Genomic DNA, 14,312 nt, shown 5'->3' on the forward strand with positions numbered 1-14,312 from the left:
GTAGTTCTGCAACAGCTGGAGGGGCCGCCATGGTTGATACCCATTATAGAACCCCAAAAAGACTGAGGGTCCCCTTAGCAATTACATAGACTTACATGAAGTCACCTGCACTTTATTATAACGCCACTTCTGTCTATCAGTCCCTAGGAAAGCTGAGTTTTAACCATTCCAACCCTTATAGCGGCCATATTGTAAGTAACCCAGCTTTCCCAGTATAAGATGTGTTCACACGTTGCAGTTACCTTCACAGAAACGACTGCAGTACCGCAATGAAACCGCAATGTGTGAACACAGCCTCCTACTGGCTAAAGTGATATTATCTATTAGGAGTTCAGCACTGACACCACCCTATATACACCATAGTCATAGTAAAACACTGAGAGGCCCTGTACTAGCCCTGTATACCGTGACTATCACGACAACCCCCTCCTCCCGGTTATGTGACCATTATGAAACACAGGCTGAGGGCTGTTTCACAACAAGGGCAGGGAGTCCCCGCCGCAGCCAATGGGAGGCGGCGGAGAGGCGTCACGTGACCGCGCCCTTTATGTAATGCAGCGGCCGCACGTTATATCAGGCTGCCTTCGCTTTGTGTGTACGGGAGCCTGGTTGTGTATATACCCTGGCAGGGGCACTGCTGATGTATGCCACCACCTGTACACTGCAAGCTGTGACTGCTGCCTCCCAGGAGCTGTTCTTCATCTAGCATGCCAGGGCAGAGGAGTGCCACCCAGGAGCCCAGCAGTACCATGGAGCTGTTCAGCTGCCCATCCTGCCAGTCTACCCTGTGGGAGCCTGTCACCTTACCCTGCGGCCACACCTTCTGCAGGAGATGCCTGAAAGCTGCCACCAGATGCCAGGTCTGCAAGCAGAGGCTGAAGGGGGGCAGAGGTGGGCACGAGCTGAGGGGCAATACCCTGCTCTCCAACCTGCTGGACAAGTGCCTGGACCTGGACACCAAAGTCAGGAGGATCACAAGGGACCTGGACCAGCTGATCTCCAGCCACAGCTATGAGGAGGCTGCCAAGGTGGCCTGCAGAGGAGTAGTCATGGGTAAGGAGCAGGAAGGGGTTAAAAGATACAATCACACCTGGAGAATGACAAAAAAAAAACTGCAAGGTGTGAACCTTCCCTTATAGGTACAAGAGCCCTTATAACGTCGCTGCGTCCTTACATTGACATTTACATTGCAGAACTACAACTCCCAGTCTTGATGGGAATTGTAGTTTTGCAGTTTGACACCTGTTCTTTCCAACTACAACTCTCAGCGTGCAGGCTGGCAAGGCATGCTGGGAGTTCTGCTTTGGTGAACACTGGTCTAGCTAAGTTTGAAAGTTCCTCTAGGCCAGTCTTCTCCAACTCTTGCAAACTACACTTCCCATCATGCACTGACAGCCGTAGGTGCCCATCCATTATATAAACTCACCTGTCGCCTTGACTTGTTCTACTCTAGGCCCTCTAGTTTAGGGTGGGGAACCTTCAGTCCTCCAGCTGTTGCAAAACTACAACTCCCATCATGCACTGACAGCCGTAGGTGCCCATCCATTATATAAACTCACCTGTCGCCTTGACTTGTTCTACTCTAGGCCCTCTAGTTTAGGGTGGGGAACCTTTGGCCCATCCAGCTGTTGCAAAACTACAACTCCCATCATGCACTAACAGCCGTAGGTGCCCATCCATTATATAAACTCACCCGTCGCCGACTCTAGACCCTCTAGTTCAGGGTGGGGAACCTTTGGCCTCTCCAGCTGTTGCAAAACTACAACTCCCATCATGCATGATGGGAGTTGTAGTTTTGCAACAGCTGGAGGGCTGAAGGTTCCCCATCCCTGAACTAGAGGGCCTAGAGTAGAACAAGTCAAGGCGACAGGTGAGTTTATATAATGGATGGGCACCTACGCTGTCAGTGCATGATGGGAGTTGTAGTTTTGTAACAGCTGGAGGCTGAAGGTTCCCCATCCCTGAACTAGAGGGCCTAGAGTAGAACAAGTCAAGGCGACGGGTGAGTTTATATAATGGATGGGCACCTACGGCTGTCAGTGCATGATGGGAAGTGTAGTTTGCAACAGCTGGAGAAGACCCTGTCCTTGCTCTAGTTATTGCAAAACTACAACTCCCATCATGCACTGACACAATAGGCACTGATCCATTTTATGGTTCCTAGACCTGTTCCCCTACTTATGGCTTTTTAAACACTACAACTCCCATCATGCACTGACAGAAATAGTTACTGATCCATTGTATGACCTCCTCTGGTTCCTTGACCTGTTCCCCTACCTATGGCTTTTAAAAACTACAACTCCCATCATGCACTGAAACAGCTACTGATCCACCATATGACATCTTCTGGTTCCTTGACCTGTTTCCTTACGTATGTCTTTTGAAACACTACAACTCCCAGGATGCGCTGACAGCAATAAGTGCTGACCCATCGACTGGTTCCTTGACCTGTTCCACTTCCTATGGCCTTTTAAAAACTACAACTCCCATCATGCACTGACACAACAGCTACTGATCCATTATATGACGTCTTCTGGTTCCTTGACCTGTTCTCTTACCTATGTCTTTTGAAACACTACTACTCCCATCATGAACTGACAGCAATACGTACTGATCCATTGTATGACCTCCTCTGGTTCCTAAACCTGTTCCCCTACCTATGGCTTTTTTAACACTACAACTCACATCATGCACTGACAGAAATAGGTACTGATCCATCTTTTGACCTACTCTGGTTCCTAAACCTGTTTCCCTACCTATGACTTTTAAAAACTACAACTCCCATCATGCACTGACACAACAGCTACTGATCCATCATATGACGTCTTCTGGTTCCTTGACCTGTTCGGCTGTTCCCTTACCTATGGCTTTTTAAACACTACAACTCCCAGCACGCGCTGACCGCAATAGGTACTGATCCATCGTATGACGTCTTCTAGTTCCTAGACATGTTCCCCTACCTAAGGTGTTTTAAACACGACAACTCCCATCATGAACTGACACAATAGGTACTGATCCATCATATAACCTCATCTGGTTCCTTCACCTGTTCCCCTACCTATGCCTTTTTAAACACTACAACTCCCAGCATGCACAGATCCATCATATGACCTCATCTAGTTCCTTCACTTGTGTCCCTACCTAAGGCTATTTAAAAACTACAACTCCCAGCATGCCACAGGCATTGATCCACTGTTTGTCGAAAGGGAAATACCGATGACTTTCTTACAAAGTTGTCATTTTCTGAACCAGATGCAAATTGAAGCCCAGCTGATCATCATAGATGCCACCTAGTGCCAGGATACACTGGCATCATGGCAGCATTGAGGTGTATGTCGTGCCATTTAACTCTATTGCGGCCAAGGTCTTCTAGTCCAAGTTCAAGCACATATACATATGGCAAATGACCTCAGTATAGTCACTAGCTGACTACATTTGGACCATTGAAGTAGATGGGTCCTGTGCTTGTATGCCTCAACTTTTAACTGATTGCCGACATACGTGCCACAGAGGCGAATGAGTCCTAAGGCAGGGATGGGGACCCTTTGGCTCTCCAGCATTTGGCTCTCCAGGCATGATGGGAATTGTAGTTTTGCAACAGCTGGGGGCCGAAGGTTCCCCATCCCTGTCCTGAGACATAAGTAAAGCCAAAGTTGTCTAAAGGTAAATACTTGAATTTCAAGGGGGAGATTTATCAAACATGGTGTAAAGTGAAACTGGCTCAGTTGCCCCTAGCAACCAATCAGATTCCACCTTTTATTTTTCTAAGACACTGTGAGGAATGAAAGGTGGAATCTGATTGGTTGCTAGGGGCAACTGAGCCAGTTTCACTTTACACCATGTTTGATAAATCTCCCCCTTGGTGTCATAAAAACATCCTTTTTCTGTAAAATCAGCAATAATTATATTTACAGTCCATGCTGCTAACTCGAGACAAGCAGGACATCTGCTGTTGACAGATCTCATCGGAGTTTAAAGGGGTACTTATCAGCTGCTGTATGCCCTGCAGGAAGTGGTGTATTCTTTCCAGTGCTGCCATCTCTGTCCATGAGCAGAAGAGGTTTTCTATGGGGATTTGCTACTGCTCTGGACAGTTCCTGACATGGACAGAGGTGGCAGCAGAGAACACTGTGTCAGACTGTAAAGAATACACCACTTCCTGCAGGGCATACAGCAGCTGATAGGTACTGGAAGACTTGAGATTTTTAAATAGAAGTAAAATACAAATCTATATAACTTTATGAAACCAGATGATTTGAAGGAAAAAGTATAAGTAATAAGTAAATCCTTAATACCAAGCACTCTCAAATCTGTTATTTGCAGTGTAAGTGTATGGGCCCTCGAGGGCAAACCCCTCCTCTGCCTGGTGGCAGTCATGGCGGTGGTTGGGAAAGTGAAAACAGCTGAGCCGTACTTATCTAACTCTTCATTGATGTTAATAGGAGTTACATAAACGGCCTGGCACCATTTATTTTTTACTCCCATAAAAGTCATACTAGTAGATAGCATGTCATTTACATGAGGTTGTTGCGCCTGGGGGGGTGGGGGGCGGCGGCTGGGATTATCGGCCGCCAGACACTAGTGACGTCACTTATCTTGCCATGAGGACAATCAGCAGCCGCCAGTCTACCTGCTGCTTTTTATAGACTGATAAAGGTTCTCTATTTATGACTATGAACGCTAATCCAGCGATCAGTCTCCAGGTTTGGGAGTTCCTATCATCCCTGTATACAGATGGTAAAAAATAGCCATTGGCGCTTATGTTAATCAGTGTGATCTGTGTAGTTATAAAACATCTTCAAGTCTTTTCCAACCACTGAGATTAGTGTGATCTTTAACCCGAGAAGGTGTTTTATCACTTCAGGTACTGTTTTATGCAAATTAAGTCTTATCCAAAAGGAAGAAATCTCCCTAGTGTCTGTATATTAATTTTTGCTCCCATGAAGAAGAATTCACATGTAACATGCACAGCAGGGACAGAGCGTTTAGTATGGTGGCTTCCGACCACCAGGGGGAGCTCACAACAGCACACTTGTACAGCACAGCAGAGACAGCATATGGTATGGCGGCTTCCGGCCACCAGGGGGCGCTCACCACAGCACACTTGCACAGCAGGGACAGTGTATGGTATGGCGAACTCTGGCCACCAGGGGGAGCTTACCACAGCACACATGTACAGCACAGCAGGGACAGCGTATGGTATGGCGTCAGGTGACGGGTTAACGGCAGGCTGTGTGAAACTCTACATCTGGCCTCTTGATGCCTTGCCTGCACATGTACAAGTGACTGCCGCCGAGGGGAACTTCGGGGTTTGTGGCAGGTGATGATCTTCATATCCTGTATGCAGCTGCTCTACAACAGTCGGTGAAGGTAGAAGACAATGGCGACTAAAAAGAATCACAGCTGTATGCCCTGGTGCTCTTTTTGGTGGTATTCCTTTAAACAAAAACGTTGCTACTTTCAGAGGAGGCCTTATGTTTAGCAACTCAACAAAACCTCTACTAGGTCTTATTTTTTAGGGGAAACAGGGTAGGTGACCGAAGAGACTGAGATGGGTAAATTCCATAAGATTTTTTTTTATTGGTCAAACATTGGTCTAAAGGACTAGAGAGAAAGCTTTCTAAACTCATTTGCATATTTTCATTACATTACATAAACATTATGCAACTATTGGTGAAAGATCAATCTATCTCCTATAGGATCAAGGGATCGGGCATGTTGAAGTCCACCATGTCCAATACTTCTCTTTCCCCAACATTTGCCATCGGCTGGGTGACCTATATACACATTAGGCTACACTAGATTATGTTTCATGGCCTATTTGGGCTGGAAGTTGGCAAAATGTCAAGAAGGGATATGCCTGTAGAGTAGAATAGGCCGAATGTTGACTAATAATGACTACATTCGGTCCATTTCTCGATCATAGACCCTCTGTGCAGGACTCTGTGTAGGGTTGTCTGGACTCGGGTTTTGTGTAGGGTTCTCTGGACTCGGGTTTTGTGTAGGGTTCTCTGGACTCGGGTTTTGTGTAGGGTTCTTTGGACTCGGGTTTTGTGTTGGGTTCTCTGGACTCAGTTTTTTTTGTAGGGTTCTCTGGACTCAGCTTCTGCGTAGGGTTTCTGTATGTCGCATATAGGGGGTTTGCTTCATACACTTGGCTTTCCCTATCTCGGAAGGTTTTTTGTAGGGTTCTCTGGACTCGGGTTCTGTGTAGGGTTCTCTGGACTCTGGTTCTGTGTAGGGTTCTCTGGACTCGGGTTTCCTGTAGGGTTGTCTTGACTCGGGTTTTTGGAGGGTTCTCTGGACTCGGCTTCTGCGTAGGGTTTCTGTATGTCGCATATAGATTGTTTGCTCCATACACTTGGCTTTCCCTATCTCGGGAGGTTTTGTGTAGGGTTCTCTGGACTCTGGTTCTGTGTAGGGTTCTCTGGACTCGGGTTCTGTGTAGGGTTCTCTGTACTCGGGTTCTGTGTAGGGTTCTCTGGACTTGAATTCTGTGTAGGGTTCTCAGGACTCGGGTTCTCTGGACTCTGTTTTTTTGTAGGGTTCTCTGGACTCTGCTTCTGCATAGGGTCTCTGTATGTTGCATATAGGTGGTTTGCTCCATACACTTGGCTTTGCCTACCTCGGGAGGTTACATCACCGATATGACTTGTAGATTCCCTTCACTATTTTAGTCTTCGCGGTTTTAGCAAGCTGTGCTAAAGAAAATAGCCTGGGGGTGATAAGACAACTTCTATGATTTACAGACGTGAACTTGTGATACCTAACCATAGGTGGAATGTGGGACGGGTGGTACGCCTTTGCTTTCTATATGAACCTGTACCTGTTGATGGGGGTGTCCTGACTGATGTTGGAGGAATAACGCTTTGGGCATGGTGGATATCAACATGTCTGATGCTGTATTCTCACGGTAGGAGATAAATTAGCTTCCAGCTGTAGGCTATATACCTCAGAATACATATACGCTTGTCTGATTCAGGATGCATGTGTATAGGGAGGGGGCAGGGGAGCTGTCATTCGGCTGAAAAGTAATTTATGGCCCATTATCTTCTATGGGATTCCATGCCATAGTTCACTTACTGATGTGTTCACCTGCATGGTATTCTGTTGGATTGGACATTGACGTATGGAGTGGCTACCTATAGGTGTCACTAGAGAGACTCTTTATTCTTCTGGAGGAGAGCTATTTTGCATATTTTTTCCCATGGAGCATTGCCTACTAGCTGGATCTCCCCAAGGAGAACTAGTACCTTCCTGAAACCTGTTAAAAAAAGTTTGTTTTAGGCTATTTTCACTGTAAAATAAAGATAAAATACTGACGTATTTTTACTCTAACAATACGCTCCATTAAAGTCAATAGGAAATTAGACGGCAGTGAACCCAATAGAGAATAATGTCCGTTATTGATTACCACCGTCCAAATAATGGAAATGCTCATTATTTATTACCTGCTTTTGCAAAGTACGGCCATTATTTTTACCTGTTCACACATTGTATTATTACCACATGTTAAAGGGGTACTCCGGGGAAAATCTTTTCCTTTTAAATCAACTGGTTTCACAAAGTTATGTAGATTTGTAATTTACTTTTATTTAAAAAAAAATCTCAAGTATTCCAGTACTCATCAGCTGCTGTATGTCCTGCAAGAAATGGTGTTTTAAGTCTGACACAGTGCTCTCTGCTGCCACCTCTGTCCATGTCAGATCCCTGTAGCAAATCCCTATAGAAAACCTCTCCTGCTCTGGACAGTTCCTGACATGGACAGAGGTGGCAGCAGAGAGCACTGTGTCAGACTGAAATAAAAACAAAAACACTTTCTGCAGGACATACAGCAGCTGATAAGTACTGGGAGACTTGAGATTTTTAAATAGATGTAAATTACAATTCTATACTGTATAACTTACATAATGAAGAGATGCATAAGGATTTTTTTGGGAAATATAAAAAAACATAACATAAAAGAATCCTTCTTGTTGAATTACTCCTCTCCAGGCTTTAGCGCAGTCCTGAGCATCCCGTGGCGGTGATTAGATGTCATGGTACTGTGAGGACATATCACTATAGAAGCGGTATTGCTGAGGCCTGCAGCAGTGGGATGATACGGCCGTGCCATGTCACATCATTGTGGGTATCACTAAGGTCTCGTGTATACTGAGGCCTGACATGAACCGGAGGCAAGCGGCAGTGTAGGACTGAGGACAATTCTAATAGTAAACCATTACAATTATTTTTTTTTGCAATTGTGTGCAACCGTTTTGATCCGTTTTACCATTGAATTCCATAAAAAAAAGAATGAAAACAGATCCGTTTTTTTTTTTAACGTACAGAAAAACGTAGTCAACCTCATTTTTGGGTGTGTTAAAAAAAATGGATCCGTCTTTTTTTTTATAATAGAATTCAATGGAAAAACGGATCAAAACGGATGCACACACACGCATCCGTTTTGCAAAAAACGGATGAAAAAACGAATTGCAAAAACATAGTCTGAACCCAGCCTAAAACAAAATAGTTACCGGAATGAATGGCGTGCGTGGCCTGCAACTTATTAGTTCTCAGTGATAATGATCATAATCAAGCAGCGGTCAGCCATGTTTGGTGGCCCCCATAGTGTATACTTACATATACTTAAAAAGATAACAGCATTCACAGGGCGGTACAGTAGAAAAAAATGGCTTTTTTTCCATTGTGGCATCCATACAAGCAGCGCCGCTTGTGATGCGGCATCCAGGTCTCCAGTGTATCCTCAGGCCCTGATTGACAGCCGGAGGAGGCGGGGCCTAATGATGCAGAAGACAGGAGACCTGGATGCCGGAGAACAAGCAGCGTGGATGTAAGTATACACTGCTGCTTGTGATCTGGAAAGTTTCCCTGTCAAGGATCATTTGTGCCGCCCGGGCCGTTGATTTGTGTTGCAATGGAAAGGCCCTGTAAATGTGCGCCAAAACAGCGATCGTTTGCGCCCTCACTGCCGACAAATCTGTCGGCTCAAAAGGACCTTTCATTGCTGTCCTGTTTTCCATCGAGGTCCACAGGCTCACATGTCTCGCCCAAGGGGAACTGGTTCACTTTAGTCATAAATTACACTTAGCCGTGGTAATCTGCTGATCTACCGTCTCCTCTTATAGACGGTTCCGCTTTATCATCCTTGTTATGTAAGATTTGGCGCTGTCGCTTAGCAATGTGTAAAGTGAGAATACGAGGAAGTAAGTGTGAATATTCCTTTCCCTTCGCTGATATAGATGTGAGGATCAGGTGACAGCGCTTTACATAACTGCTTGTTTACTTGCAGCAGAGTGACGTGGAGTATCACAGGTTTGTGTATGCGTTCATATGGCCTATACATCGTGCAGGTGAACATTTACATATTGTATAACATAGGGCGTCCAGCTAGTTCTATAGAGATAAAACTTAAAGGGGTTGGCCACTTTATAGTAAAATAGTTCAGTATACGATACTAGTAACTGTACTCACTGTATATACTGACAGCAGCTCCCTGGGTACCTCATAGAGCTGAAATCACACACCCCTCCTCCAGGTTGTGGTGCCCTGCTCTGTGGTGAGTCTGTCCATAAGATGGCTGACATGGAGGAGCATGTGACCAAGCCCCGCCCCCCAGTGTCCACCACTGAGCCTGTATATGCCTATGGGGGACACTGGGGGCGGGGCATGGTCACATGCTCCTCCTGTCGGCCATTTTATGGACAGAAACACCACAGAGCAGAAGAGCGCAGTCTGTGGGAAGGAAGTCTAATTTTTGCTCTATGATGTACACAGGGCGCTGCTGTCAGTATATACAGTGAGTACACTAATATTGTACACCGAACAATTTTACTATAAAGTGGTCAACCCCTTTAAGCAGTGTATACTAAAGGAGCCATACTTACCCTGCCTCACTCCTCCCGCTGCCCCTGCTGTGTGATCTCCCAGTCTTGGCTGTGTTCATGTTGGAATGGCTTCTGTTGATGTCCTGCTCTGTGGCTGTCTGGCTGAAAGGAGAGCTGGACGTCATTGTAAGCTGGCAGAATTGGTTACCTAAAAAGAGCACAGGTCCTCCACAGCAGTATATAGAGACATCCCGTTCATTTAAAGGACCACTGTGTAATACTTTGTTTTCCCTTTGGTGGCGCTGCTGGGGAAACTGAACAGTACACGGCCCGATGGTAGGCAGAAAACGAGTTCCAATCAGTGAGTCTTAAAGGGGTACTCCGGTAAAGGTCTTTTTTTTTTTCTCAAATCAACTGGTTTCAGAAAGTTATATAGATTTGTAATTTACTTCTATTTAAAAATCTCGATTCTTCCCATACTTATCAGATACTGTATGTCCTGCAGGAAGTGGTGTATTGTTTCCAGTCTGACACAGCACTCTCTGCTGCCCCCTCTGTCCATATCAGGAACTGTCCAGAGCAGCAGCAAATCCCCATAGAAAACCCCTCCTGCTCTGGACAGAGGTGGCAGCAGAGAGCGCTGTGTCAAACTGGAAACAATACACCACTTCCTGCAGGACATACAGCAGCTGATAAGTACGGGAAGATCGGAGATTTTTAAATAGAAGTAACTTACATATCTATATAACTTTCTGAAAACGGTTGATTTGAAAGAAAAAGTACCCCTTTAATGAATCGTGATCAGCCAAAAAACAAGCGCTTTTAGCAAGTAGGGGGTATCAGAAAAGGAGGACCCCTTTAAGAAGAACAGGAATAAACCAGATTATACACCATATAGTGCTTGCTCTTGTAGATATGTCTAGATGACTAAAACTCTGATTCTCAGATCGTCATATTGTAAAGTTTTGCGCTCTGTAGCGCCAGGGTTACGGGGAGGTTGTGCTACATCCGGCCACACATATGCAGCAGGTTAGCCATTCCTTATATACTGTAGTGTGTAAGTATTCTCACATTCTTACCGTGGAAATATATATTTCAGCTCCGGAGGATGTCCCCTTGAGGATACTGCGCTCCCGGGTGTATCTGCTTCTAAAGCAGTTTCCAGAATCGTTGCGGGAAGCGGAGGTGATCTGTGATCTGCAGCCGCAAAACCCGGAGGTGAGTATACATCAGCTTAACAGTATGTGATGCTACTCTAGAGAAACTGTATTGCTTAAAGCAGTAACAGCGCCCCCTCTGTGCCCCCATATAAGTAGTTATGCCCAATATGTGCCTCCAAATAGTATTCAGGCCATTCCCCATATAGTAAACAGCCCTCCTCTGTGCCACCCTATAGTATAGGAGGTATTCTCTGTGCATCCATATAGCAGTTGGGCCTCTCTGTGCATACATTTAAGTAGTGTCCCCCCCTCCCCCCACCCAGTAAATTTGTAGTAACCCCCTCCCCCATGGGCAATACCCCCTGTAGTAACCCCAGCCCTCTGTAGGCATTCCCTCCTGTAGGTAATCCTCCCTATTACCTATTGTAAGTAATTCCTACCCACCTATAGGTAATCCCCCTTCTTTAGGGAATCTTTCCATATAGTCATCCCCCTTTTTTGTTTTGGAAAAAAACAAAACAAAAAAAAAAAACACATATACTCACCCGGCTACTGTATAGACCCACAACTTTTCCTTTTCCTTCAAACCCTTCCAGCTCAAGTGACGTCACTCTTGTGTCGGGGAGCTGAGGAAGAGAGAGTGGTCTCTTGTGGCTGGAGGCGCTTGCAGTATGTTCACACTGAGTAAATCAGGTGGAATTCCGTTCCGCCGCGGAATCCCACCTACCTCAGTGTGCCATAGCTTATCTATGGCCACCTCAGCTGCCGCCGCTCTCCGCTCGAAGAATTGGCATGTCACTTCTTTAAGTGGAGAGCAGCGGAGGTGCGCAAGCCCTCCCATACACAGGCTACGGCACACTGAGGCAGACAGGATACCGTGGCGGAACAGAGGGTTCAGCTGCGGAAATTCCGCCTAGTTTAGTCAGTGTGAACATACGCTAACCCTTTCTGTGCTGCAGTATAAGTAATTAACCTTTGTATCACTTACATGGTGCAGTAAAGAAAGGGTTAAAGAGCAGGCATTAGATTTGTCTCATTTGCTCCTGCACTGAAGACCTTCGCACCGGAGTCCTGCACATTTTCTTGCTTGCGGGCAGCCTGAGGTCGAAGATCGTCAGTACAGGAGCCAATGAGACAAATATAATGCTTGCTCCTTTACCCCTTCTGTGCTGCAGCATTTAACTGATACAAAGCTTAAAAGGGTTGTTCAGGCGTAGAAAAACATAGCGGCTTTCTTTCAAAAACTGCGCTGTTCCTGTCCTTAGTTTGGGTGTGGGAGTTTCTGCTCAGTTTTATTAAAGTGAATGGAGCCAAATTGTAATACCACACACAAACTGTGGACAGGGGTGGTGCTGTACAGGAACGATGAGATAAAGGTAATGCCTGCTCTTTCTGTAATTGATAGGGAGCCATACTGCAGCACAGAAAGGGTTAAAGAGTGGGATGCTACATGTATGTGTTTTGTCCTGCACATTTTTAATTTTTCTTTTTGAAACTCGAATCAAAAACATTGTGATCCCTCCTAAGGGGGAATCAATCAAATTAATTTGATTAATCGCCCAGCCCTAGTACAGTATGACTGATTTAATAGCACAACCAGTTATATACTGCTGTAAACTGCAAAAGAGCACAGCAGCAACTGCTCAATTTCCCTACACCTCCTCCAGAGGACATGTGAGGTATTACATAATATTCAACAAATTTATTAGGCAATAGGCAGGTATTTGAAGGGGTACCACTACTATACAGTGCACTATATGGAGGCATTGCATACAGTCATCGGTGACTATAGACTATATAGCATGAATTTGCTCTTGTTTGGAGCCATAATTTCTGAAACGTAGGCTTATGGACTGTATTAGAGTCTAGTAAAAACTACGCTGTCTTATCCGGTATGGATAAGTTGCTTCTGTTTACCGAAGCTTCAGCAGTGATTCACGCCTTTGAGTCTTATTGTAGAATCCTTTCTTGGCTTCTGGCTGCTCCTTGTATACTGAAGTTAAGACTTTGTGACCTTTCTTATATGATTTATGAGTCTGGATCGGTGTGGAAGCTCAATGCTGAGCAGAGGTGGATAGGCTAATGAATGGGGTACAGAGATCTGGGAAGCCATCCGTATCTGAAAGCACAACACGCTACCGCGACGGTCTGGAAATATTAATGTCTTCCTTATCCGGGTAACAAAAACAATATTCTAAACAATCCCCCTTCCCAATACCACCCTATGTCTATTATACATGTATAACCTATCTTGCACTCTTTCCCTGTTTTTTTTTTTTAAATCTTATCCACTCTTGATGTATAAAATCCTCTACTTTGGGTCCACTCTGACCTCGCTCAGCTCCCTCTTCCCCCCTCCCTTTATAGTCACAGGACATATAATCTCCTCTCTGACAGCTGGGTTAGCTGTCTATTGACTTGGTAACTTGACCCCCAGGACAGGAGACATTATCTGCATCATCTCCATGCACCTGTGCTGCTTCCATAGACATACATGTGTCCCTGAGCCTAGGTTTCTGTAATACGAAGCTTTATAGTTCTATCCCTGTTTGCTGTCAGTCAATGCAGGCATATGTACCTGTCTTTGTGTCACAGCTCTGTATATTGTGTTATAGATGTTCTTAGAGTCTGGATGGAACTAGAATGTTTTCATTCACAGTCAGCAAGCAGAGATCGACCGCAAGAACGATCATAAGTAACGATTATCGTTCCATGTATATGGGTGAGCGATTTCAGGACTTTTACAAAAGCGGTTGTTTGGATCGTTTATTGTTAACGATTATGCGAACGATAATTGTCCCGTGGAATAGGGCCCTTAGATACGTGTGTACCTCTGTTATCTATATACAGCTGTCACCTCTCACTGTACTCTTGTCTGTGTTATCTATATACAGCTGTCACCTCTCACTGTACTCTTGTCTGTTTTATTTATATACTGCTGCCACCTGTCCGATGGAAAATAATCTGTACAGAACAGGAAGTCTCAGCTTATTTTTTGGGTCTAGTGGCCAGAATGGAAACTGCAACAAAAAAATCAGGATTATTTTATACTATAGATAGTAAAATAGGAAAATTAGAAATAAATTAAAATAAAAAATTCTTGAAAAATATGTTTAACATAAAACTACTTTTAGAAAACCTAAGTTCTGTATGTAATTGTTGTTTTTCCTTGTTCCACACCAGGGATACTATAGAAAGGGAATGGCTCTCCTTCACATGGAAAAGAAGGAAGAGGCTCTTAAGGAATTTCAGCGATGCCTAGCCTTAAATCCACATTTTACTCCGGCCCGCCATGAGATTGAGCAGGTAAAGTATTCTTTGTATG

General features: G+C 44.9%; 1 protein-coding gene across 2 annotated transcripts in view; it reads left to right on the forward strand.

Moving 5' to 3' along the window:
- Positions 1–735: 735 nt before the first annotated feature.
- Positions 736–14,312, forward strand: part of LOC138790163 (LON peptidase N-terminal domain and RING finger protein 1-like) — a 50,681-nt gene continuing 37,104 nt past the window's right edge. For both annotated transcript variants that reach the window (XM_069969095.1, XM_069969096.1), the window contains exons 1-3: positions 736–1,053; positions 10,927–11,045; positions 14,171–14,293. In XM_069969095.1, the coding sequence (XP_069825196.1) occupies positions 750–1,053; positions 10,927–11,045; positions 14,171–14,293 (546 nt within the window). In that variant the 5' untranslated portion in view covers positions 736–749. The remainder of the gene's footprint in view (positions 1,054–10,926; positions 11,046–14,170; positions 14,294–14,312) is intronic.

This window comes from Dendropsophus ebraccatus, chromosome 1 (genome assembly GCF_027789765.1).
Source record: "Dendropsophus ebraccatus isolate aDenEbr1 chromosome 1, aDenEbr1.pat, whole genome shotgun sequence".
NCBI lineage: Eukaryota > Metazoa > Chordata > Amphibia > Anura > Hylidae > Dendropsophus > Dendropsophus ebraccatus.